General features: G+C 44.8%; 1 protein-coding gene across 1 annotated transcript in view; it reads left to right on the top strand.

Annotated features, from left to right (window-relative positions):
* Positions 1-25,351, top strand: part of CHRDL1 (chordin like 1) — a 101,334-nt gene that overhangs the window by 4,709 nt on the left and 71,274 nt on the right. Inside the window, exon 2 of the mRNA XM_066581724.1 lies at positions 22,928-23,027. Coding sequence (XP_066437821.1) covers positions 22,952-23,027 — 76 coding nt within the window. The 5' untranslated portion in view covers positions 22,928-22,951. The remainder of the gene's footprint in view (positions 1-22,927; positions 23,028-25,351) is intronic.

Below are 25,351 nucleotides of genomic sequence, written 5' to 3'. Positions count from 1 at the left end.
GTTCCAGAGGACCGGTGCTGCTGTGGAGAAGTCTTGGAGGCAGGAATGAGAAGTTTGAATTAAAGGGGCGCTCAGTCTGGTTTCGTTAGCAGAGCGGAGAGCCCGGGCTGGTTGATGGATTGAGATGAGGGAGGCGATATAGGGGGGCGCTGCGCTCTGGAGGGCTTTGTGGATGAAGGTAGTGAGTTTAAATTGAATTCTGTATTTAACAGGCAGCCAGTGCAGTGACTGGCACAGGGCAGAGGCGTCTGAGTAGCGGCTGGACAGGAAGATGAGCCTGGCTGCCGTATTTAGGATGGATTGGAGAGGGTAGAGTCTGGTGCAGGGGAGGCCGATCAGCAACGAGTTGGATGAGGGCAATATAACCCCTTCCCTGAAAAGCATCCAAAAAAAGTGTGAAAAATAAAAAAATATATATACTCACCTTTTTGCAGCTGCCGGAGATCAGCCGCGTCCAGCCGGCTCTTCTCCTGAACTGCTTTCTGTAGTATTCAGCAGGTGGGGATTTAAAATCCCCGCCTGCTGAATGGGCTGCCTCTGATTGGTCCCAGCCCTCAGCCAATCAGAGGCAGCACTGAGCACTGTGACCAATCAGAGGCAGCTCTCAGCTGTCAATTAATTGTTGCGATCCGCTGAACAACTTGTTGAAAAAAAACCCCAAAATACTGGAGCCTAAGGTCTCCTGCACACGAGCGGGCCGGAAGCGCATGCCGGATTCCCGCAGCGTACCTGTCCGGTGTCTTCTGTCAGCACTGCGGATGTGCCGGCCAGTCTCCGTCGCGCATGCGCAGTAGCCACAGGCACTAGGCGATCCCGCGACACTTCCATAGTGCTTACTGCGGAAATGCTGCAGGACGAACAGCTTCCATTGACCTAAATGGAAGCCGTCTGTGCTTAGCCCACACAGAATCGCAGCATGCTGTGATTTCTTCTCCGCGAGCAGAAATTGCCAATCGATTTCTGCTTGTGGAGATGAAATCGCGATTTGCCATAGCATGCTATGGGGCGGTATTTGTTGCGGAGTCCGGAGGCAGACTCCCTGATGCAAATCTGCCCATGTGCAGGAGGCCTAACGCAACCTTCCTCGACACGTGAGCTGGCATACTGCCTCAAAAAGGTTCGGCTGATATTCATCTACTAACATCCTGCCAATTAGATGAAGATTCCTGTTTCATTTGGGTAGCCCATTGTATGCCTGTAATACATACTTCTAAAATGCTGCTGTATAGGTATACATTAGCATCCATCGCACACTATTTTGGCCTCTGTGGGATGAATGGAGGCCTATGGATTGAACATATGCTGATTTTCTGGTGCATATAGGGAATAGATACTGCAAAACCCAGTCTGAAACTAGCCTTATGTCTACACTGTTTCCTCAGAAGAGAAGGAATATGTGTAACTTCTGCGGCAGAGAACATAACATCCATGCGTCGTTAGCCAGTCATGCAGGGAAATATTGATATTCTACCAAACATTATTATAATTAATCACCCGGGTGCTGCCAGTGAATTTATTTTACAACATTGAACATTTTATTAGATGAATTACCTGGATTCCGTGGTTTGGCTCCAGTCCGTTTTAAGATATAATAACACAAGGTTGGCTTGCTGCCTCCTGAGGATTGGCACTAAGCTTGTTATGACAAATGTAGGGGTATGAGATGTGTTACCGGTGAAAGGGCAGCAGTATTCATGCCAGCAAAGTGCACTGATATACGAATACAAGAGTTATTATCTATTTTATTATATATTAGAGATTTATACGGGTTTTCCAAAATAAGTGTTTTCTTTAAAATCAGGTCCCCAATGTTAAAAAAAAGACCAGCTCATATTCTCCTCTCCTCCACCAGCTCTGGGTTTCCTCATTGATGTATTGTTTACAGGCTGCAGCTGAGCTGTGACATTGGCTGCAGTAGCCTGTGATGTCCCATATACAGCTGCTGCAGCCTGTAGGCAGTAAGGAGGCCTAGGGGGGCAGGGAGAGGTAAGTACAGTATGGGCTGGTTTATTATTATTTTTCTCACACGGGAGACCTGATTTTAAAGTCCTTTAACCCAGGGGTCCCCAACTCCAGTCCTAAGGGACCGCCAACAGGTCATGTTTTCAGGATATCCTATGGTAAGAACCCATGTGGCGATGTCTGAGGCACCGACAATAATTACATCACCTGTGCAACACTGAGGAAATCCTGAAAACATGACCTGTTGGTGGTCCCTGAGGACTGGAGTTGGGGAACACTGCTTTAACCCACGCATGATTGGGAGGGGGCAGATGTAACGATTTAAATGCTATACTTCTTTTTTTTTTTTTTCCACCAAGAATTTCAGTGCCATTTTTAATTTTGTCTAATTTTGTACATATATTTTCCCAGCATTCTTGAAGTCTGATAGAGATGCATTTTTTTGTCGCAGTCCTAGAGCCATAGCCTTTTAACTTTTCTGTCAACATAGGTGTATGAGGGCCAATTTTTATAGGACAAGTTGTATTTTTTAATGGCGCCTTTTGGGGTTCATATAATGATTCCACCATTGTTTTGATAGACAAGAAAAAAAACTTTCTTTAAGAATGGTGAATGTGGCGGAACCTTCAGGCTGGGGTCATACACATGAGCGATATTTTCCCGTATGGTACCACGATGTCATAGTATGCGGTAAACAAATCGCGGCATGTGCTATCTTGTGCATGCTCTCGCATCGTATCGCCAATTGTTCTCAATGGGGCCGGCGGTAGCATCAGACCTCGTGCTATGTGCATGTGATGCAATGCAAAGTCTCCCATTGAGGATGCGCCACATTCACCCCTCTGAAAGAGTTTTTTTACTTTTTCTTATCTGCTATATTATACTCTTTGGGTATAACGTTATGTAGCGTGGGCTGCACCTTTGGAAAACGTAAAAAGTAAAAAGGCTTTTTTTTTTCATCATATCCTTACAACCAAGCTCTTAGCTTCCATTTTCCATTTCTTTACTGGGGTTCCTCCACCATTTTTTTTCTCCTATTTTTCGACACCATTGTTTTTTGAATGTCATTTCTAATGGCATTCCGCTTGCAAAATAAATGATGTGATAACTAGAGATGAGCGAGCACGCTTGGATAAGACAGTTACTCGAGCAAGCTTCGCTCTTCTCGAGTAACTGCATTCCCGTCCCTGTCCACGGCTATGGAAAGCTCCGGCACCTGTCCACGAGCGGAGAATCATTGCGATTCTCTGCTCGCGGCGGGCAATTCGCAGCATTCTGCAAATTGCCCTGATTCTCCGCAACCAGCCTATCTATCAGATAGGGCTGACCGGCAGAGATTCGGCAGCCGCTCCTGCTCCCGGGTGGCGGCTCCCGAGGCAGAGATCTGCTGCAGGACTTCGCAATGCCCGTGGACAGCCAGCCTGAATAATATGTTATATGAATTCTGCAGGTCTGTACGATTACATGGATACCAAATTATTTTGCAACTTTTTCACCCTTATTTATTTTTTCCCTTAAAGCTTTTTTTCTATGGCTGCATCCAAGGACCCCTAAAACACAATGCTATGGGGTTTTTTTTGCTAGACGAGTTGTAGTTTTTAATTTTGTTTTTTCATATAATTTTTTGATGGCTTTCTATTCTGTTTTTTTGTGAGGCGAGATACACAAAATTAGCTATTTTTGCAATGTTTTCAAATTTTTCATATTTTGCACCATGCGGGTTAAATAACCTTTACTAACTTTTTTACATGGGCTTTTATGGATGCGGCAGTACAAAATTTGTGGTAATTTGTGCGTGTGTTGTGCGTCTAATAGAACCAATGGTTTCCTATAGAACCGTTCAGATGAAGGAATTTCAGATGCGCAAAAAACTTGCATCTAAGGGCGCCTTCACACTGGTGAGAAAATCAGGCGATTTTCTCACGCTGCGAGAGTGAGTGAAAACACATGATTATGAAACCAATGAATTTCGAAGGTTTCATTCTCATTTGCGATGTTTTCACTCCTGCGATACGAGAGAAAAAATTGCAGCATGTCCTATCTTTCTGCGATATTGCCTATTGTTTTCATTATGGCCCACGGCAGCAGCGCTAGCTCCATTGAAAGCAATGGGAGAAGATCGTGATCCCCTGCTGCAGCTGTGACAGTTGCAGCAGGGGATTCCTTCATTCAGGGTTTTCATGTTGCTCTCAATGGGGCCGGCGGCAGCAACGCTGGCCCCATTGAAAACATAGGCAGAATATTGCGATCCTTCCTCCCCCCAGGGAGTTCCCTCATCAATGAACACTGTGACAGCAGTGGCAGGGTGTTCAGTGATGAGGGGACTCCCGGGGATGAAGGAATCCCCTGCCGCTGATGTGACAGCAGCGGCAGGGGTTTGCGATGTTCTCCCGCTGCTTTCAATGCGGCCAATGCTGCTGCCGCCCCAATGAAAGCAATGGGATGAAGGGAACCCCTGCAGTGATGCGAGGCTGTTTTTACATGAAAACGCCTCAAATCTGGGAGTTTTTAGAAGGTTTGAGAGAGCAATATTGGGCCGGGAATCACAGTGTGCAGGAGCCCTAACAAAGATAGGACATGTGACTGCAATGCACGCATCTAAGGTCCGTGGTGCGAGAAAAGAGAGAACCTGACCTATCTTTGGTGCGTTTAGATAGGATAACACACATTACGCGGCTCCCGATCGTGTGAACAGGCAATTTCACTGCTAATTAAGCTCAAGACCTAATAGCTGGAAATCACCCAATCACGCGATTTTTAGTGCAGTATAGCTGCGATCTTTTCATGTGCCTATAATGTACTAAAACCACACTTGTGTGAACGAGGCCTAAGGGAGGAAATACGGGGTTATGAGTTTTATTTATTTATTTTTACTTTTCACTTTTGCTCCACCATAATACAGTACTTCCGTATTGCCATGTATTGCATAGCCTATAAAGCTCATCCAGAGGCTATGCCTCATAGACCACCGTAGATGGCCAATCAGGAGACCATCTTTAAAGGGGTTGTCCCGCGGCAGCAAGTGGATCTATACACTTCTGTATGGCCATATTAATGCACTTTGTAATGTACATTGTGCATTAATTATGAGCCATACAGAAGTTATAAAAAGTTTTATACTTACCTGCTCCGTTGCTGGCGTCCTCGTCTCCATGGTGCCGACTAATTTTCGGCCTCCGATGGCCAAATTAGCCGCGCTTGCGCAGTCCGGGTCTTCTCCTGTCTTCTATGGGGCCGCTCGTGTAGAATTCCGGCTCCGTGTAGCTCCGCCCCGTCACGTGCCGATTCCAGCCAATCAGGAGGCTGGAATCGGCAATGGACCGCACAGAAGCCCTGCGGTCCACGGAGACAGAGGATCCCGGCGGCCATCTTCAGCAGGTAAGTATGAAGACGCCGGACCGCCGGGATTCAGGCAAGCGCTGTGCGGGTTGTTTTTTTAACCCCTGCATCGGGGTTGTCTCGCGCCGAACGGGGGGGGGGGGTTAAAAAAAAAAAAAAAAACGTTTCGGCGCGGGACAACCCCTTTAAGCCTCCCAGTGCCATAGCAACCCATTGAGACACTGTGAGCACATTGCAGGGGTCTGACGGGTGACAGACGGTGCTCCCTCCCTCTGTCAGCCCTTTAAATACTGTGGTCTTTCTGACCAGGGCAGGTAAAGGGTTAAATCAGGAGGGCTGGAGTCAGTGGTTTTGCCAGTCCCTTGCCATTCAGCAGAAAATCTGCACCAAAATCCACTGCAAATTCTGCGCCAAAATCTGCACTATTAGTGAGAATTGTGATGTGAATTTTGATGTGGATCCACAGCAAACTGCAGCCCTTCAATTGAAAGTGTGAAATCTGCCGTGAACCCGGATCAAAAAACGCATAAAAGATTTGCACCAAAATGGTGTGGATTTTGATGCAGATTTTTGTATGGATCTGCACTGAAATGAATAGCATTTCAAAGAAAACATTGTTTTACAAGAATAGAGCACAGGGAGATGTGTCCATGGACTTCTACATGCTTTGTTCAGCTTGATTGACAGATCTCCTCCTATATGTAATTGTGCAATTACAGGGATCTATCAATCAGGCTGAGCCCAGTGGGGAGAATTTGCTGACATATTCCCTTTAAACACCTTCTTCATAGAGAAGATATCATCTGTGGAGCTCAGGTTTTCGTAAGCCTGTGGGCTATAATATTGTGATTGCGCCCCTTTGTGCTAATGATGAGTGGGAACTCTGTCAAGTCTATAGGAAGCTGCTTGAATAGCAATTCTCAGCAACCACACAACCTAAGGGCTGATTTTCACGGCCGTAGGCACTTTTACGTGCGCCTGCCGGCGCTGTAAAAACGCGTGAATGGGTGCACAAATGTAACGTTTGTGCGCCTTTTCAGACAGCAGGGGTCCGGCGCATATATGACAAGCCCACAATGCCGTCGGGTAGGGGAGGACAGTTTAGCTCTGCTAAGCTGTTCTCCTCGTTCCATCCCCCTCGCCGAATCTCTGGAAGGGGAGGGGTGGGGGCTGAGTTATTGTGCTAAGCTCCCTCCCCCTCTCTGCCCCTTGTCAGCAGCCAGCAATGGGAGGGGGCGGGCTGGGGTGGAGCTTATCTCCACTTCCGTCCCCTCCCATTGCAAACAGCTGGAGAGGAGGAGAGAGGAGGAGGTAAGGGGGTGGGAGTATAGCAGTCACGCTGCTAAACTCCCTCCCACCTCCCTTCTCCGGCAGCTGTCATAGGCTCCCATAAGAGTCTATGCAGCCGCCACCACTATGAAAGTGCATTTCGGCCATGCGCTATCTTGACTGTCCGGGCACTTTTACGCCGCAGAAATATGCCTATGTGCACTGATGCATTGTAAACCAATACATCAGAGGGGCAGCGTATATCGGCCGGGCATGAAAACGTGGCCGATATACGCCCGTATGAATCCAGCCTAATACTAGTCTGACATTTCCTGATCTGTAGAGAAAGCTTTGCAGTAGTCATCTCACTAACCTCAGACAGGATTACATAGAAAGACCTATAGATAGATAACAGGATCCACCATTTACAATAGGTGATCTGCTATGCCCATCTACTCCCCTACCTGTAAAAAAATGACCTCTGAACCGGTCACAGAGCATAACTAGAATAGACTCCCATACAAGTTAGTTGGTCATCACCTGTCCATTGTGTGAATGGCCTATGAAGCTGCTGTAAAGCAAATCTCTAAATGCTCTAAATGCTGCTCAGGATATATGGCAGCCCCATAGTCATGTATAGACAACAGAATAAAAAATTCCACAATCAGAAAATAAAAGATTAGAAAATGGAAAATGTTTCATTATCTGGTGTTACTTTACAAAAATTGGTGAAATAGTTCTAGTGTCTCTAATAAAAGACCAAGAACCTGGAGACATTCTGCTCTTCCTATACAGTTAGTGTATGTACATGCTCACTTGGCGTGTATGCACTACAGTTGTGTATATGTACACACATCTAATATTGTGTCTGGTATTGCAGCTTATGCGCATTTAAGTGATTTGTGCTAAGCTTTAATGCAAAATACAGCCCATTGAAAAGGAACTAGAGATAAGCGAGCACCCAAATGCTCGGGTCCTCATTATTCGAGTCAAGCTTTTCGTAAAATTCGAGAGCTCTACTTGAGTAACGAACCCCATTGACTACTATGGGGGACTCCAGCATTTATGTATGTGGAACGCCAGGTGCCAAGCTTTTTTTTTGGTTCGTGTGTTCCCTCTCTCTCCTTTTCTCTCTCCTTTTCTCTCTCTTTTTCTCTCTCTTTTTCTCTCTCTTTTTCTCTCTCTTTTTCTCTCTCTCTCCCCCTGCCTGCCAACCAGCCCAAAAATTTGCCGTTGACATGCACCATAGGGTATGCTATTACTCGAATGAGCATCAAGCTCGGAAGAGTACGTTCGCTTAACTCTACAATGAACCCTTTTAGTTTTGTTTGAGTGCCGGTTCAGCTTTTGTGACTTCTGCCCATTTACTGTCTTTTCACTATTGTACTTGTGTTTCAGCTATACCATGTACAATGCTTCTTGCGCCGAGTATGCTCCACAGTTTCCAGCCTGTTCACGGATTTATTAGCTAACTGTTGGAGAAGGCTAGAATTCACATATAAAACATATAGTATATACTGGGGGGTTTCAGTCTCCTACACTATAGACTGTTTAGACTTTATCAATAATAATCCAAAGGTCCAAATCATTCTTAGCGATGTACACCTAAAGAAAGGGGTCAGATGAAAATAAAAGCCCTTTGAAGTGTCTCATCCTATTACTTAATCTGTAAAGATAAATGTATAATAAATCATTTGGAATTGGAACTCATTAATGGGATTTCATTTCTTGGAGAGAGAATTGATTATTTTCCGTAAAACCCTTAAATAATTTTTAGCTTTAGTTTAACAGCTTGGCAGTCAGACTTGAAATGATGCACAGATGTTAGATGTGGAGAATCAGTAAATACAGTATATCCAAGCAGCAATTAACCTGGTAACTGTGGATGAAACAAAAGTGTCACCCAAGTGGCCCCAGGAGGCTGTTCTCACTACTCCTAGTATGATCCACCATTGCATCCTATATAGATATTATATAATAAAACAGAAGTGTTAATAATTTATTTTTGTTAATTAACAAAATGCAAAGTGAATGAACAAAAGACATTTAAATCGAATGAAAATTTGGTGTGACCGCCCTTTGCTTTCAGAACATCATCAATTCTTCTAGGTACACTTGTACAAAGTCAGGGATTTTGTAGGAATATAATAAGCTTTATGATTAACTAATTATGCCAAGCAAGTGATAATGATGATTTTCATATGTAGATAGTAATGCAGTCATTAACTGAAACAGAAACAGCTGTGTAGGAGGCTTAAAACGCGTCGGGAAACAGACAAACTCTGCAACATAGGTGAGGGTGTGGACGACCGTTTCATACCGCAGGTCATACACCATGGCAAGACTAAGCACAGCAACAAGGTAGTTATCCTGCATCAGCACAGTCCCTCACAGGCAAAGATTTCAAAGCAAACTGGGGTTTTAAGATGTGCTGTTTAGGCTTTTTTAAAGAAGCACAAAGAAATGGGCAATGGTGAGGACTGAAGATGCAGGGGTCATCCAAAGAAACTTAGTGCAGCAGATGAAAGACACATCATGCTTACTTCAATTTGAAATCGTAAGATGTCCAGCAGTGCCAGCAGCTGAGAACTGGCTGAAAACAAGTGGGACCCAGGTAGATCCATCTACTGTTCAGAGAAGTCTGGAAGAATTGTGGCCAAAAAGCCATTCATTCAACATAGGAACAAAGACAATCGTCTCAAGTATGTGTGAAACATAGAAACTGGGGGGCAAAACAAATGGCAGCCGGTGTTTTGGACTGCTGAGTCAAAATGTAAAATTTTTGGCTGTAGCAGAAGGCAGTTCGTTTGCCCAAAGGCTGGAGAGCCAAGCAATAATGAGTGTCTGCAGGCAGCAGTGAAGCATGGTGGAGAACGGTACAATAATGAGTGTCTGCAGGCAGCAGTGAAGCATGGTGGAGAGCGGCACAATGATGAGTATCTGCAGGCAGCAGTGAAACATTATGGAGAGCTGTACAATAATGAGTGTCTGCAGGCAGCAGTAAAGCATGGTGGAGAGCGGTACAATAATGAGTGTCTGCAGGCGGCAGTGAAGCATGGTGGAGAGCTGTACAATAATGAGTGTCTGCAGGCGGCAGTGAAGCATGGTGGAGAGCTGTACAATAATGAGTGTCTGCAGGCAGCAGGGAAGCATGGTGGAAAGCGGTACAATAATGAGTATCTGCAGGCAGCATTGAAGCATGGTGCAGAGCTGTACAATAATGTGTCTGCAGGCAGCAGTGAAACATGGTGGAGAGCGGTACAAAAATGAGTGTCTGCAGGCAGCGGTGAAGCATGGTGGAGAGCGGTACAATAATGTGTTTGCAGGCAGCAGTGTAGCATGGTGGAGAGCGGTACAATAAATAGTGTCTGCAGGCAGCAGTGAAGCATGATAGAGGTTTCTTGCAAATCTGGGGCTGCAATTCAGCAAATGGAGTTGGGGATTTGGTCCATATTAATATTGTCCTGCTGAGAAATACAAGCAGATACTTATCAATCATACAATATCAGCAGGGAGTCGTCTGATCGGCTCCAAAGCTATTCTGCAGCAGGAAAACAACCCCAAACATACAGCCATTGTCCTTAAGAACTCTCTTCAGCGTTAAAGGGGTGGTCTCGCGAAACCAAGTGGGGTTATACACTTCTGTATGGCCATATTAATGCACTTTGTAATATACATCGTGCATTAAATATGAGCCATACAGAAGTTATTCCACTTACCTGCTCCGTTGCTAGCGTCCTCGTCTCCATGGTTCCGTCTAAATTCGCCGGCAGCTTGCTTTTTTAGACGCGCTTGCGCAGTCCGGTCTTCTCCATTCAGCACGAGCCGCTTCAGTGTGCTCCCCGCTACAGCTCTTCTGCGCATGCGCAGACGAGCTGTCACTGCTCGGGAGCGCGCTGGAGCGGCCATTCTGTACCTTCCTCTGTTAGAGGAAGGTGCAGAGCTGCCGAGCTGTCCGGAGAAGCCGCCCAGCTGTCCCGCCGTCCAGCTGTCCTGGTAAGTGATGGGCCAGGGGGGGCTGCCGCTGCGCCCCGGGGGGGGGGTGTCTGTCGCTGCGCCGGGGGGGGGGGGCTGTCGCTGCGCCGGGGGAACTAGCGCTGGGCCGGGGGGGCTGCCGCTGTGATGGGGGGGGCTGTCGCTGCGCCGGGGGAACTAGCGCTGGGCCGGGGGGGGGGGCTGTCGCTGGGCCGGGGGGGCTGCCGCTGTGATGGGGGGGGGCTGCGCCGGTTACCTTCTGCCTGGCGGTGGGTCACAGGTCGGCCGTGTTCACTCCAGGGGTCCGGTCGGCGGCTGCGGGGCGTCTGGTTGCCATGGAGACACAGCTGGTAGCGTCTCGGGAGCGCGCACGTCAGGCTACAGCAAGCGATGCGAAAAGAGCTGGCGGCCATCTTGGGAAAAAGTTTTATAAGTTGCTGAAACGCTGGAACGGTAAGTAGAAACCAGCTAGGAAAGTAATTTACAGGGGTAATTAGTAATGTATGTTTAATTAGGGGGACTGGGCAAAAAAAAAAATTCACTGCTTCCTCGAGACATTTCCTTTAAGAATGCGGAGTCCTGAAAATGATATGACCCCCAATGATTCCTGATGTCAATATCATCGAGTCTGTCTGTTATTACATGAAGAGACAGAAGGATATATGCAAGCTACATCCACAGAAGATCTATGATTAGTTCCCCAAGATGTTTGGAACAACCTACCTGCCGAGTTCCTTCCAAAACTGTGTAGAAATGTTCCTAGAATTGAAGCAAAGGGCAGTCACGCCAAAGATTAATATGATTTAGATTTCTCTTTCGTTAAGTCACGTTTTGGATTCCAACTGTGACTGACCAGTATCGTAACATTATCCAAGATCTTACTACTAAAATCCCGCAGTCCCGTGGCAAAGCAGAAATACAGCTGCGGATGTGCCGCGGGACCGGACAGCTCTCGCAGGCTTCAATGGAAGCCATGGGAGCCTTCCACAATGGAGACCCGCATAAAAATGGAGCATGCTTTGGGTGTTTTCCCGCATATGCAATCCGCGCGTCAGGGAAAAATGACATCCAATGCATCCCTATGGGCGCGGATCACGCATACGGGTCCCCCGTGCGGATTTTAAAATCCTAATTTGCCCATGGACATTGGCCCTATAATACTGGTGTCCTCTTCTGTAGCATGGGGGTCTTTAACCCTCTTCAGGCACAAAGGATTGCTACTCTGCACCCCTCAAAGCTGTATCCCCACCCTCGCCAGAGATGCATAGATAAAGAAATGAAACAATATTACCAGATTTCCTATGTTGACTAACACCAGAATGAACCTGCACTTGAATGATCACTCATTATTTCCTATCTTGAAAAGAATCCAAGCATTTCAGCCAAATATACTAGAGTCGTAATAATGCCAACTCTGAGGTAACAGAGCAAAGAGTCAGCGGTCTATTTATGGACATTTGGTGGTTCAAATTAGCTTCCAACGGTGGATAATGGGGTGAAGTAGAAACTGTGACCTTTGTTTGCATGTCTACTTTACATTTCCATTAAAAATGACAGTTGTTATTTTTTAAATTGGTTAAGGTATAAATACATGGAAAATTCCCTGCTGGTCTGACTTGCAATCTGAGTTTTTTTTTTTTTAGTGGGAACACCGATATGCTAATGGTGAGCCATAAATTTTTTTTATTAATTGTGCTAAATTTGTTGGAATACATTTCTAGTTGTTTTTAACTACCTGACTTACATCACAGACATAGAGAAATGCTTTCAATATCTACAGAGAGAACCCCTTTAAGTTAAAAACTACGTACACTCTTTTTAATGTACATAATAGACGATTCTAAGCATTTTTACAATAGGTTTTATCAGTCTATTCTGTACATTTTTATTACAAACCCCCTCTTTGGGTATGCAGCTAAGTGAAAAAAGGGCTAAGAAATCCATCTTCACCTCAGTGCATAACAGTTGAGGGTTCTCCATCCAGCTGTGTCTGCAGCTGTTCTCAATAGAACAGCTGCAGACACAACTGTTTTATTCCCATATTACAGTTTATTAAGTGTCTCTATTATGTACAATTTATTTCTAATAACCCTGTGCCCCATAATCCCCATGTATTTTACTGCTCTCCTGTCCCGTTCATATGTCACCATTTCCGAGAGCTGTGAAAGAGAAGCCCTCCTATTCTGCAGACAGCTTCTCCCTTTATAGCGCTCACTCCCTGCCAGACCCGATGCACTGACAGGGCTCTCAGTGCATCAGATGTACACTACTATATGCCACAAAACTGCAGTTACTCTTTAATCTTTTCCTCTGGGTAATTAATAAAGAAGAAAACAATTAAATAAATATTTTTTCCAGACCACCAATCCCAAGAATGAAGTTTACCATTTGTCCTGTTTCTGTTCACTGCTGGATTGCTGCTCCAACTGGAGTCAATGTGGCTGACAGACATAGCCCAGCAACAACTGCTATAGCTCAGCTATTTCCGTCAGCCCCATCTAAATGGATTGAGCAGCACTGTGCATGTGAGCATAGCACTCAATTCAATCCGGCCAGAGTAGTGATCTAGTAGTGACATGAAATGGGATAAACAGGACCCTACTAGGGATCGGTGAGTGTCTTAGTGGATGGACCGCCTCTGATCTATTAGTTTTCACCTATATAGTGGATGGGTGAAAGGTTAAAAAAGATACCCTGTCTAAAGAATACCCCTTTTAAATGGACACTTTTGTTTCAACAAGCTTTGCATAAATGAATACTAAAAGCAAATATAAGAAATGTTATCATATATCTTATAGAAAGTGCCTTTTTCATCCCCTGCCTCTTACTGATCATGTATGTTCAATTCACTGAGGAGTGACCAAATCATATGTATAAATACATCAAGGGTCAATATTTATCCTAGTAGTCAAACTACTAACAACCACTTGTGAGTGAGCATGTGAGTGCTTCTCATGCTCCGCCCCTGGTGGTCATCACTCCGCCCCCCCCCCCCCCGGTTATGTCATTAAAGGTCCTACAACATATATAAAACACAGAGCCTGACTGACAGGAGAACAGCAAAGTTAGGGCTCATGAAAAGGGGAGGAGAAAAATAACACAATGAGAATACAACTAAGCCGTTATTATCTTAGACACAACGTAGCGGTCCTGACAGAAGACACCGACCTACCTCAGTCACAGAGATATGGTGAGCTAAAGACCTGTGGTGACATCACTGCTGTGGGAGGAGCCAAGCTGTGCTTTTCTTGTGTGAGAATCAAGATGCATGTAGTAGAGCTGTGTGTGCGATGTGCGGGGATCATAATGGATGTACCATTTAGCAGAGCTGTGTGGCACATTGCTCCACCAGAAACACTGTTACTAAAATTTCCTAATAATTACTAGTCTAACTGTAACAAGGGGTCATCCTTTACGTTTAAAAGAAAGAGGGTATCTACTTTATCCTACCAAAAGTTTTTTGACACAGCTATCAGTAGAATGAATCATGTCTTATTAGCATGTCACGTGTCATAAATTATGCTACATAAAATGATCTTTGGAGGTGTCAGCTAGATATTGTGATAGGAACTGCATGCTATTGGATATACGCAGGGGTGTAATTAAAGGCTAAGGGTCCGGGTGCAAAAGTTCAGCTTTCCCCCTCCCACCTATATTGGTACTCATACCATAAACATACTGCCTACAGCTGCAATACGAATTTACATACATGACTTAGCCCCTCAATATAAGCTTTCCAAACATGACTCATTTCCTGGACTACATAAAAACTTCTTTGTAGCCCCTTATGCTAATTTCACACGAATGAGTTTGATATGGGGCCGTGAATCACAGCCCAATATCGCGCTCACCAGCCTGAGATTTTGCCGCAGATGCGAGGCATTTTTGTATTAAAAACGTCATCCATCATGCCCACCCATATCACATCTTATATCTAAGCTACAGGCGGTACAACAGGGTACTCAAGCCTCTATGCCCACCTGTATAACATCTTGTATCCAAACTAGAGGTGATACAACAGGGTACTAGAGCCTGCATGTTTGCCCACATGACATCTTACATCCAAGATAGAGGCGCTACAGCATGGTACTAGAGCCTCCATGCCCACCTGTAGTACATCTTGTATACAAGCTAGAGGTGGTACAACAGGATACTAGAGCCTGCATGCCCACCTGTATCACATATTGTATCCAAGCTAGAGAAGGTACTACAACACAGTACTAGAGCCTCCATGCCCCCTGTATCACATCTTATATATAAGCTAGAGGCGGCCCAACAGGGTACTAGAGCCTCCCTTCAAGCGGTCAGTTATCCACAATAAATGATCCTTTTGCTCTGATATTGTAATCACGTACTTATATCAGCATTACAGACACACAGAGAAAGTTTCATCTATCTGAAAACTTCTAGGGGGGGATTGTACTAGTGTATCTTGTCTCCACTGGAACTAGGTGGTGAGTTCTCCTTCAATGGAAGTGTTCAAACAAAGGCTGGACAAATATCTGTCTGGGATGATTTAGTAAATCCTGCACTGAGCAGGGGGATGACCCTGGAGGTCCCTTCCAACTCTACCATTCTATGATTCTATGATAGGGGTGGATACAAGGGGTTTTGGCTGAGTCACTGATAGGGAAGGTGCTGGTGATGCCCCAGCAGTGGATTGGGTGTTTCCCACAGCATGTCTTGTGTCTGCTCCGGCTGTGTTACCCGTTAATGCTCAATATTAAGCCCCCAGCTGTCAGCAGGTCAGGTCCCTGGCAGCTTACTGGTGTAACATGTGTTGCCCCCACACCACCCCTCCGTATGTTCATCCCCGTAGGCATCGGATGAGTGCTGCTGTTCAGCTCAGAGAGTGACAGCGGGAGACGGTGAGACCGCTGGCATCTTAAGCAGCGCTGCAGGAAGAGAGGAGCACAGCAGAGGGAAGACAGACCGTGCAGTAGCTTCCACGGCACAAGGGGCAGCAGTGAGGTAAGTGAAAACAGCACCTGCGAGGGGAAATGAGAGAAGGCTGACTGGGAAAGTTACTGGAGCACCAGGGGGAAACTTACAGGAGGCAGCAGGTTCTCCTGCGCTGCTGCTCCGGAAGCCATATCTGCTCCTGTCCTCCTTCTGCGCTGCTGAAATATTGGTGTGCCAGGCCGACTAGAGAGGAGTGTCTAGTTAGTAGCTAGGTGGCCAGGTACTGGTTTTGTTTTTGCACTGTAACTGTGTGATGTAATTGCTGTAAGGGAAGCAAACAAAGCCAACTGAAGCCAGATTAAAGGGAAGCTGTGGACTGGAAGTGAATTTCTGTGTGTGTGCAAATCCATCTCTTTCAAGAAATAGCATTCCCATGAATTGTCTAACCCCCAATGTGTCACACATACAAGGTGGTCCGGAAGCCATATCTGCTCCTGTCCTCCTTCTGCGCCGCTGAAGCCGAGGCTGCTCTCTCTATGGTTGGATGGAGAGCCGCAGTGCCGCTGACAGCTGGGGGGGCTCTATTTGACAGTAATGTCTAACACAACCGGGACATGAGCAGGCAATCCACTGCTGTGAGCGTCACCAGCACCTTCCCTGTCAGTGACTCAGCTCAACCCTTTGTCTCCACCCCTAATTTTGGAGGAGAGAAGATACACCGGTACCAGGATTATTTTATGATGAGTGTATTTATACAGAGGTTTTTTCATCACTTCTCATGTGTCTTGTTTTTTTACTGAACTAAGCCTCAATTTTGCTAACCTATCTGGGTATTGTAGTCCGTCCAATCCATTTATTACTTTAGTTGCTCGCCTCAGTCTGGGAGGGAGTGACTTCTTTTTTTCACATTTCACAATGCACACATGGAGGGAGGGCACAGTTATAGGACCACCACACTTAAAGTGGGAGTCATAACCATGGAACTGGACTGCTGCCTGTACCTATCTAGCAGACAGCCCTTCTTTAGTGCCTAGAACAGTGAGAAGAGGGCAGGGCGCGCAGATGCTGTGTACATGGTGTCTAGGACCAGCAGGATGATGACATCATTATCCGGCTATGCTCCACTGCGTGCATGGCATCTGCCTCCTCTCCTCTCCAACAGCCACACACTGCTGGCCACAATAATTACACGTCCGGCAGTCCGATCAGCCGGCAATGCACTGAGTGTGCATTTTGTATATGGCGGAGGCCTCTATGCCCTCTCACTGCAGGGGTGGGTCACAATTGCGACCCTTAGTGGTACGCCTCTGGGGTCCCCTTTATTAGCCTCAGTAGTAATAGTGCCCCTATATTGGCCCCGGTAGTAATGGTGACCCCTATTGCGGCCTCTAGTAGTATTAGTGACCCATATATGCGCCCCAGTAGTAATAGTAACCCCTATTATGACTCTATGTTGGCCCCAGTAGTAATAGTGATCCCTATATTGGCCCCAGTAGTAATAGTGACCCCTATTGAGGCCTCTAGTAGTATTAGTGACCCGTATATTGCCCCTTAGTAGTAATAGTGACCCCTCTATTGGCCCCAGTAGTAATTGTGACCCCTCTATTGGCCCCAGTAGTAATTGTGATCCCCATTAGTAATAGGCTCCCCCATTCTGGCCCCAGTGGTGACATCGCCCCCATTTCTGCCCCAGTAGTAATAGTGTCCCCTATTGCCACCCCAATAGTGATAGGGTCCCCCATTGTGGCCGCTTTGGAAAAAGGGTCTCCTATTGAAGCTGGAGCTTTAGCATTGCAGATTACAATCAGGGCAATTGGGATGGCCATGGGCCCCATTGGAGTCTGAGGCCCAGGGCAGTTGCCCCAATCACCCTTATTGTAACTTACCCTTGGTCCCCGCTCTACTCGCCTCTGGAGTGGTGTCTTGACAGCCTGTAAATAAAAGTCCAGGAACTGTGGTTGGCATATCAACGCGATTCACATGACCGGAGCCGACTCATGTGATCCTCGTTGCTATGCCAACCACAGGTCCTGGACTTTTATTTACAGGATTTCCGGATACTGCTACAGAGGTGAGTAGAGAGGAGACCAAGACCCTCTGTCAGAGGCTCAGAACCCCATGGTAATTGCTCGCTCTGGGCTCCCTCAGCGCAGGGGCCTGGTCGCAATTGCAACCCCTGAGACCCATAGCGGTACCCTGGACACAAACAATTTATGAGAAAGCGCATCTATGACACTCAGTTGGCCCATCTTCAATGATGCAAAGAGCTTTGTCATTGGACAGTTAAGCAATGAAAGAAAGTTCTATGGAGTGATGAATCAAGCTTTTCCATCTTCAAATCAGATAGATGTGGTGTGGAGGAGTCTGGGGAATACCTTTCTGTCTGAGTGTGTTGTGGCAACAGTAAAGTACAGCAGAGGTTTTGTTATGGTCTGGGGACATTTTAAATTGCATAGTCTCGGTCCATTGGTTGTAGTGGAAAAAACACATGAAAATGGAGGTGTGCTGCTGGCAATGTGGCAATACTCTGCGAAGAATCAGCCATACTTCCAACAAGCCAAGACATCTTGTCACAAATCCAACGCTGTTTTACGTTAATTTGAGGATATGGATGTTCCACAATAGCACTGTCCAGTGCAGACTCCCGACCAGAATCCTATTATATATCTCTGGGATGAACTGGAACATCAGGTCAGGAAATGTGAATAGCCTCAATCTTCTTTGAGCTCTGCGGAATAAGTTGGCGCTATACAAATAAAGATTATTATTATTATTCTTTGAGATATCTTTGCAGGATGAATGGAGGGAAATACTATCTGAAATGTATCAAATGTTATGTGAAGGTATGTCACGGAGAGTATCCAATGTCATTAGAGCCAAAGGAGGCCCCACTAATATTAACATGTGTAAATAAATACTACTTTTCATTCTTGCTCAGATGTCCAATTACTTTTGGTAGGATAGTGTATACTAATACATTTGGCAGATAAGCCACGTAGTTGTGTGTTTGTGCCAATAGGGGCCAAATGTTGAGTAAAGGTCCAGCAAGAAAACTGTTTCTCTGTATTTGAACTCCCCAATGAGGTTAATTAGGAGCAAGCTGAGGGGGATAAAGTCTGTTAGGTTTGTCCCAAAATGGCTCTTAGCCTGGAAAAAAAGAGGCTGTTTCCAAGGGCTTGTGCGAGCCACTGTGGTTTGAAACCAAATGCTTGAAATATTGGTGTCCCAGGCCGACTAGAGAGGGGGGTCTAGTTAGTAGCTAGGTGGCCAGGTACTGGTTTTGTTTTTGCACTGTAACTGTGTGATGCACTTTCTGTAAAGAGAAGCAAACAAAGCCGACTGAAGCCCGATTAAAGGGAATCTGTGGACTGGAAGTGAGTTCCTGTGTGTGTGCAAATCCAACTCTTTCAGGAAATAGCATTCCCGTGAATTGTCTAAGCCCCAATGTGTCACACATACAAGGTGGTTCTCCTTACTGTAACAGCAGTGACTCTACTAACTCTCAGCCTGTAGAAGTAGTGATGGTGAATTCACTAAAAGTATTCAAGAGGGACCTGGATGCCTTTTTTGAGTGTAGCAATAATACAAGTTGTAGTCATTAGATCACTGTAGAATACTTATTGATTCAGGGTTTTATGCTGAATGCCAGATTGAAAGTAGGGAAAGATTTTTTTCTCCTAAAATGATGAAAATTGGCTTGTACCTCATAGGGATTTTTGCCTTACCTTGGATTAACACTGCAGGATAACTGAAGGAAGGTTGATTGAACTACATGAATGGATGTCTGTTGATTCAGTCTTACAAACTGTTATAGCTAAAATCCATTTTGAGTGATGGCATGGATTATCAACTTCACTGAGTGATTAGTTAACATGCTGCCCATAGAAATCTATGAAGAGCAGACAGGAGGAAGAAACTGCAGGAGGAAGACAGCGGAAGAAAGTGTCATTCAAAAATGGGGCTGTAGGTTCTAGTATTTTTTACCTAACCGCAGCGCTGAGTTCATTACTTCTCTATGATATCTTCCATGCTGCTACTGCTTCTCTGCTTCCTGTGTAAGGAGATGTCATAGCAGGTAGTTTTCGCCAAGTAATTCAGCAAAAACTGAAAATGAGGGACATAGTCTGCAGAGAGGAAAACTGGTGAAAAATGCAGGAGATGAATGACATAATGACCAGCTATAGTATTACTTCTCTTGTACACATGGCAGCTTACTCTAAAAAGTTACTTGAAACAACAGATGTTTTAATTTTCTAATGTATTTGTGCTAAATTATTCATTCTTTACATTCAATCCTGCCTTAGGGCATGTTCACATGGGGTGGATTTGCCCCGGCGACTGTCTGCATGGAATATCCAGAGCATTTACAATAACAGCAATGTGAATGAGAGTCTCAAAATCTTAAAAATCCACCCAAAATCCATGTGGAAATTGACATACAGCGTTTAAATCAACAGCATATCAATTAGCTGCAACAGATTTATACTGCAGATTCCACCTCTTCAATTGAGGGGATGAATTCCATACCAAAGGCCATGCCGAAATGTGCACAGAGGGTACAGAGATCAACACGGATTTTGTGCTGCACATCTGCTGCAGAATGTCTGCTGTGGACATTCCACAGTAAATTCTTCCCTGGGTGGACCTACCCTTACCCTGCCCACATGTATACAATGTAGCCCATACAATTCCCGCTATTGTACATTATAGAAGCACAACCATATATGATCGCTTCATCCATAGATCTGCGGCTGTCAGGTTGAGCTGCAGCTGCATACTTTAAATTCTAATAAATCTAAATATATAAAGGTGAAAGCCCTCACTGACTGACTGACTGACTGACTGACTCGCCACTAATGCTCTAACTTCCCTGTGTCGCACAAACATGAAATTTGGCAGGAGCATTCTTTAGGTCATAAATAGGAAAAGTAAAAGGGTCACAACTTAATTATTTAATGCTAATTGCAAAAGTATTGGCACCCTTATGTTATGTACCAAATCTAATTCTCTAATTTCCGATGTCATACAAACATGAAATTTGGCACAAGTATTCTTTAGGTCCTAAATAGGAAAAGCAAAGGGGTCACAACTCAATTATTCAGTGTTAATTGCAAAAGTACTGGCACCCGTGTGTAATGTACCAAATCTGATTCTCTAACTTCCTGATGTCGTACAAACATGAAATTTGCCATGACCATTCTTTAGATCCTAAATAGGAAAAGTAAAGGGGTCACAACTCGATTATTTAGTGCTAAGTGCAAAAGTATTGGCACCCCTGTGTAATGTATTTAATCTAACTCTCTAACTTCCTGGTGTTGTCTTAAATAGGAAAAGTAAAGGGGAAAAGTAAATGCTAATTGCAAAAGTAAGTGCACCCCTATGTAATGTATCAAATCTAATTCTCTAATTTATGATGTTGTACAAACATGAAATTTGGGTCCTAAATGAGGAGAGTAGGAGGGGTGGCACATTCTGCACAGGGACATCGGTACATGCAGCCTGAGGAGAATCTAACACTCCTCTATGTCTATACATATTTTATTCCTCTGTTACTCTAAAGTAACCTTGACTTCATCAAATTTTCAGTGCAAACAACACGTAAACCCCTGTATCAAATTAACTCGGACGAGGCCCGGGTATATTAGCTAGTGAATAATAAAGTAAAAATTATTTGAATACAAATAATTATAAACCTGGACAACTTTAATTCAAAATGTTGTTAATAACTTTTTTCATAAGTAGGGTAAGGCGTAGATGCATGTTATACAGTGACAGAGATCCTGGACAGCTTTAAAGTCTTGGTGCACCTAATCTGTGCTTTAGAAATATTGCGCGCTTGAATGCAAACAATGATTGAAAATGTCATGTAAAAGGCTAACAATATTCCAGGAGAACAAGCATTTTGACTGTCCATGGCATTTCAGACATCATTTTCTTTTCAGTAAAGTTGAGCAGGACTGTAGATTGGCAGAGGAAACTCTGTGCCTGTGACTGTGCACATATGGTGGTGCGTGAGTAGGTGCTTGTTATAGCAAATCAATGCATGCAATTCTGTTGGGTGCACAGTCATACATATAAAGTTTTATTAAGTGTTTGCTTCATACTTAGAATTAAAAGGATTGTCTGGAGTTTTTATAATAATGTGGCTAGGAGCAGAAACCATGCTCAAATTAAAAAATGAAAATGTTTAACGGATCAATCCCCCGCTGCTTCACCCCCTGGTGCTATACTGCTAATTATGTTCTAGTTGTTTATTTGCTCATTTGATTTATATTACTTGGTTTTACTGTATTTTTATGGCTGCTTTCACACCTGCGTTAGGGCTCAGCTCAGGGTGTCTGTCTCTCTGCTATGTTTGAGACAAACTGATATAAAACGGAAACAAACTATCCGTTTTTCCCCCATTGATTACAATGGTGTTAAAAACTGACGGAATAGAAGCAAACAGAAGCCTTTCCATTTGCATTCCATTTTTTTGAAACCTCAATGGGTTTTAAAATCAACGGATTCATTTTTCTTCATTTTTAGTTCAGCTTATCTCCTCCAAAAGCAGAACAGAGAGATGGAAACCCTGAGCTGAGCCCTAACGCCGATGTGAAGGCAGCCTACGTCCATTTACCTTGATTTTGCATACTTTGACTATTAGATAGCCTTATTATAATTTTTTTTTTTAAACCCATTTGACCTTTTGACCATAACTCTATGATGTCATTTTCCCACCGTTTAGCGTAAGGGACTGCAATATTCTTTCTGGATAAAATGCTGGAAATGAACAGAAATATGCTGAAATGGAGACCACATTTTAAATTCCATTTAATTAATGTAAGCTCATGGTTCCATCCACGGTTTTGTTTTTGGCATGACAGATGGAACCCCATAATGGGAACCATAGAAGACTTCACAAATGCAATGTAAATCCTGTCTTAAAAGTTAGCGCTAGAGATGAGCGAGCATAATCACTAAGGACAATTACTCGATCGAGCATTGCCCTTAGTGCGTACCTGCCTGCTTGGAAGAAAAGGTTCGGCTGCCGGCGGCGGGCGAGGAGCGGCGGGGGAGAGCGGGGAGGAACGGAGGGGAGATCTCTCTCTCCCTCTCTCCCCACCCCCCCCCCCCCCGCTCACCCCTGCTCACTGCCGCAACTCACCAATCACCCGCGCCGGCAGCCAAATCTTTTCTTCCGAGCGAGCAGGTACTCGCTAAGGGCAATGCTTGAACGAGTAATTGTCCTCAGCGAGTATGCTCGCTCATCTCTAGTTAGTGCATTACTCTTACTTCCTCTGTTAGTGCAGATTTTCCAATGAAAATAGTATTATGAGATGCTGTGCCCTTTTACTGTTATTCCATTTTCCCATTACTCCTATTGGTAGAACTGCAGAATAAATGTCTTGGTTTTTATAAACAATTTATAAGCCACTGTTCTCTTTAAAAATTGTAAATCTTTGCTTAAAAGTGTTTTTTTTCCTGTACATTTCTGCAGCCTGAACTGTCTAAGCACACAACGATGGAAGAGAAATATACATTTTCTTGCCTTTTATTCCTGCTCCTCATGGATAGCTGCAGATTAGAACACGTTAAGAGTAAGTAACATCTTGTTTGCAGCACTCAGTAATTAACACTCAGTCATATGTATTGCAAAGAACTGCTACAAATGTTTAGTTCATTTTAAGAAGAATTAATTAGTAATTACATACATTGTACTCAAATGAAATTTCCCCAAATTCTTTAGAAACAATTCTTATTTAAAAGGACTATATTAGCAGATTATAAAAAATGACAATTGTTTCATTATCTGGTTTTATTTAATAAAATAAATAATCTGGTTTTATTTTCTGATTGTAGATATTTTTTATTCTGCTGTCTGTACATGACTATGGGGGGCGGTCATCTTTCCTGAACTACATTTAGGAGCATTTAGAGGATTTAGAGATATGCTTTACAGCAGGTTCATGGGCCATTCATACAGTGAACAGGGGCTGACCTATTGACTAGTGGAGACTGCGCAGCTCAGAGCATGCTTAGAAGATAGGTCATGTTGCGGGGGGGGGGGGGGGGGCATGGAGTCACAGTTTATACCTATTGTAAATGGTAAATCCTGTTCTCTACATATACTATTGGTGTAATCCTGCCTGTGATGTTAGTGAGATGACTGCTGCAAAGCTTTCTCTACAAATCAGGAAGAATCAGACTATTATTAGGCTTTGTGCTCAGTGTGAAAAATGCAGGATTTTTAAAAGAATATTGACAGTAACCAAAAAGAAAAAAAATTGCCAACATTTCTTTAAAAATATGTTTAAGGCCGCATTTACACAAGCGCTCTTTTAGTGCAGTACAGGTGCACAAAGAAAATGTGCCTACACTGCACTAAAAATCCCGCGAACGAGGCAATGTTTCATGTACAAAAAAATCCGAGCTTCATGCGCATGAAAATCGCCCATTCACTGGAGCAGCTGTGCTTAAAAAAACGCAGCTGCTCCAGAAGAAGAGAAAGACAAGAAGCCCTGCATTGCTTTGGGATTTCCCCATAGCAGGGAGAGAGAGAGAGAGCAGGACTATGGGGGATTAACCCATAGCTCCACTCTGTCTCTCCCTGCTGTGGGTTAATCACCCATAGCTCTGCTCTCTCTCCCTGCTATGGGGGATTACACCATAGCCCCGCTTTCTCTCTCCCTGCTATAGGGATCCCCGAGGGATATCCCAATAGTGCAGAGAGAGAGAGAGGGGGGTAGTGCTACAGGGTATCCCTGAGGGACATCCCCATAGACGAGAGGTAGGGGCTGGAGCTAGAGAGAGAAGGGGTGGAGCTAGATGTTTCCTCCCTGTTTTCCCTATTGCAAGGGGTGGAACCTGTAACCCTGCACCCCTCTCTCTCCCCTCTATGGGGAAATCTCTTGGGATTCCCCATGTTGGGGGGAGAGGAGGAGGGAGTCCCCTACTGCCCCCCGCTGCTGGGGGATTGCCCAGCAGCGGGGTTGGAAGACGTCACAGTGGGACATTTAAAACTTGCAGCCCAGAAGCACATTTTAAATGTCCAGCTGTAAACTCCTCTTAGGCCCTGCGGGGATTAAGGGACCCCCTGGGGAGATGAACGGAACCCTTGGGCATCCCCTTCTTCTGTAATCCTCCTAATGACTCCTAATCTTCTTTTCCTGCGCAGGAGTTTCCATAGACTCCTGCTCCCATAGAAGTCTATGGAAACTCCTGGGCAGCTCACACCAAAGATAGGTTAGGTCTAGAGATGAGCGAACGTACTCGGATAAGCACTACTCGTCCGAGTAATGTGCTTTATCCGAGTACCGCTGTACTCGTCTTGAAAGATTCGGGGCGCTCCGCTGCTGACAGGTGAGTCGCAGCGGGGAGCGGGGCAGAGCGGGCGGGAGAGAAGGAGAGAAAGATCTCCCCTCCGTTCCTCCCCGCTCTCCCCTGCAGCTCCCCGTTCCGCAGCGCGTCCCGAATCTTTCAGGACGAGCAGAGAGGTACTCGGATAAAGCACATTACTCGGACGAGTAGTGCTTATCCGAGTACGTTCGCTCATCTCTAGTTAGGTCCTATCTTTACTCGCAGCACGGACCTTAGATGCAAGCATTGCAGTAGCATGTCCTATCTTTGGCAGGTGTGAGGATTTTGCACATCTTAAAATCCTTCATGTGAACGCTTCTATAAGAAATCATTGGTTCCTATAGATATGCTTTCTGTGCGCACCTCTAATGCACGCCCGCAGTGCTCGTGTGAATGATGCCTAACACAAAATGTGATTTATAGAACAGGCGATATTCTGATGACACATTGCCTTTAAACATCAATCTGTGCTATGAAACAATATAGGAGAAGACTTCATGGACTTGTTTTTCTGGTAAATACAAAGGTTTGAGTGTTGGTATTATATTATATGCTTACTTAGATG

The sequence above is a fragment of the Eleutherodactylus coqui genome, chromosome 10, assembly GCF_035609145.1.
Source record: "Eleutherodactylus coqui strain aEleCoq1 chromosome 10, aEleCoq1.hap1, whole genome shotgun sequence".
Classification (NCBI taxonomy): domain Eukaryota; kingdom Metazoa; phylum Chordata; class Amphibia; order Anura; family Eleutherodactylidae; genus Eleutherodactylus; species Eleutherodactylus coqui.
The sequence above is the reverse complement of the archived record's forward strand: the minus strand, read 5'-3'. Positions and strand labels throughout refer to the sequence as shown.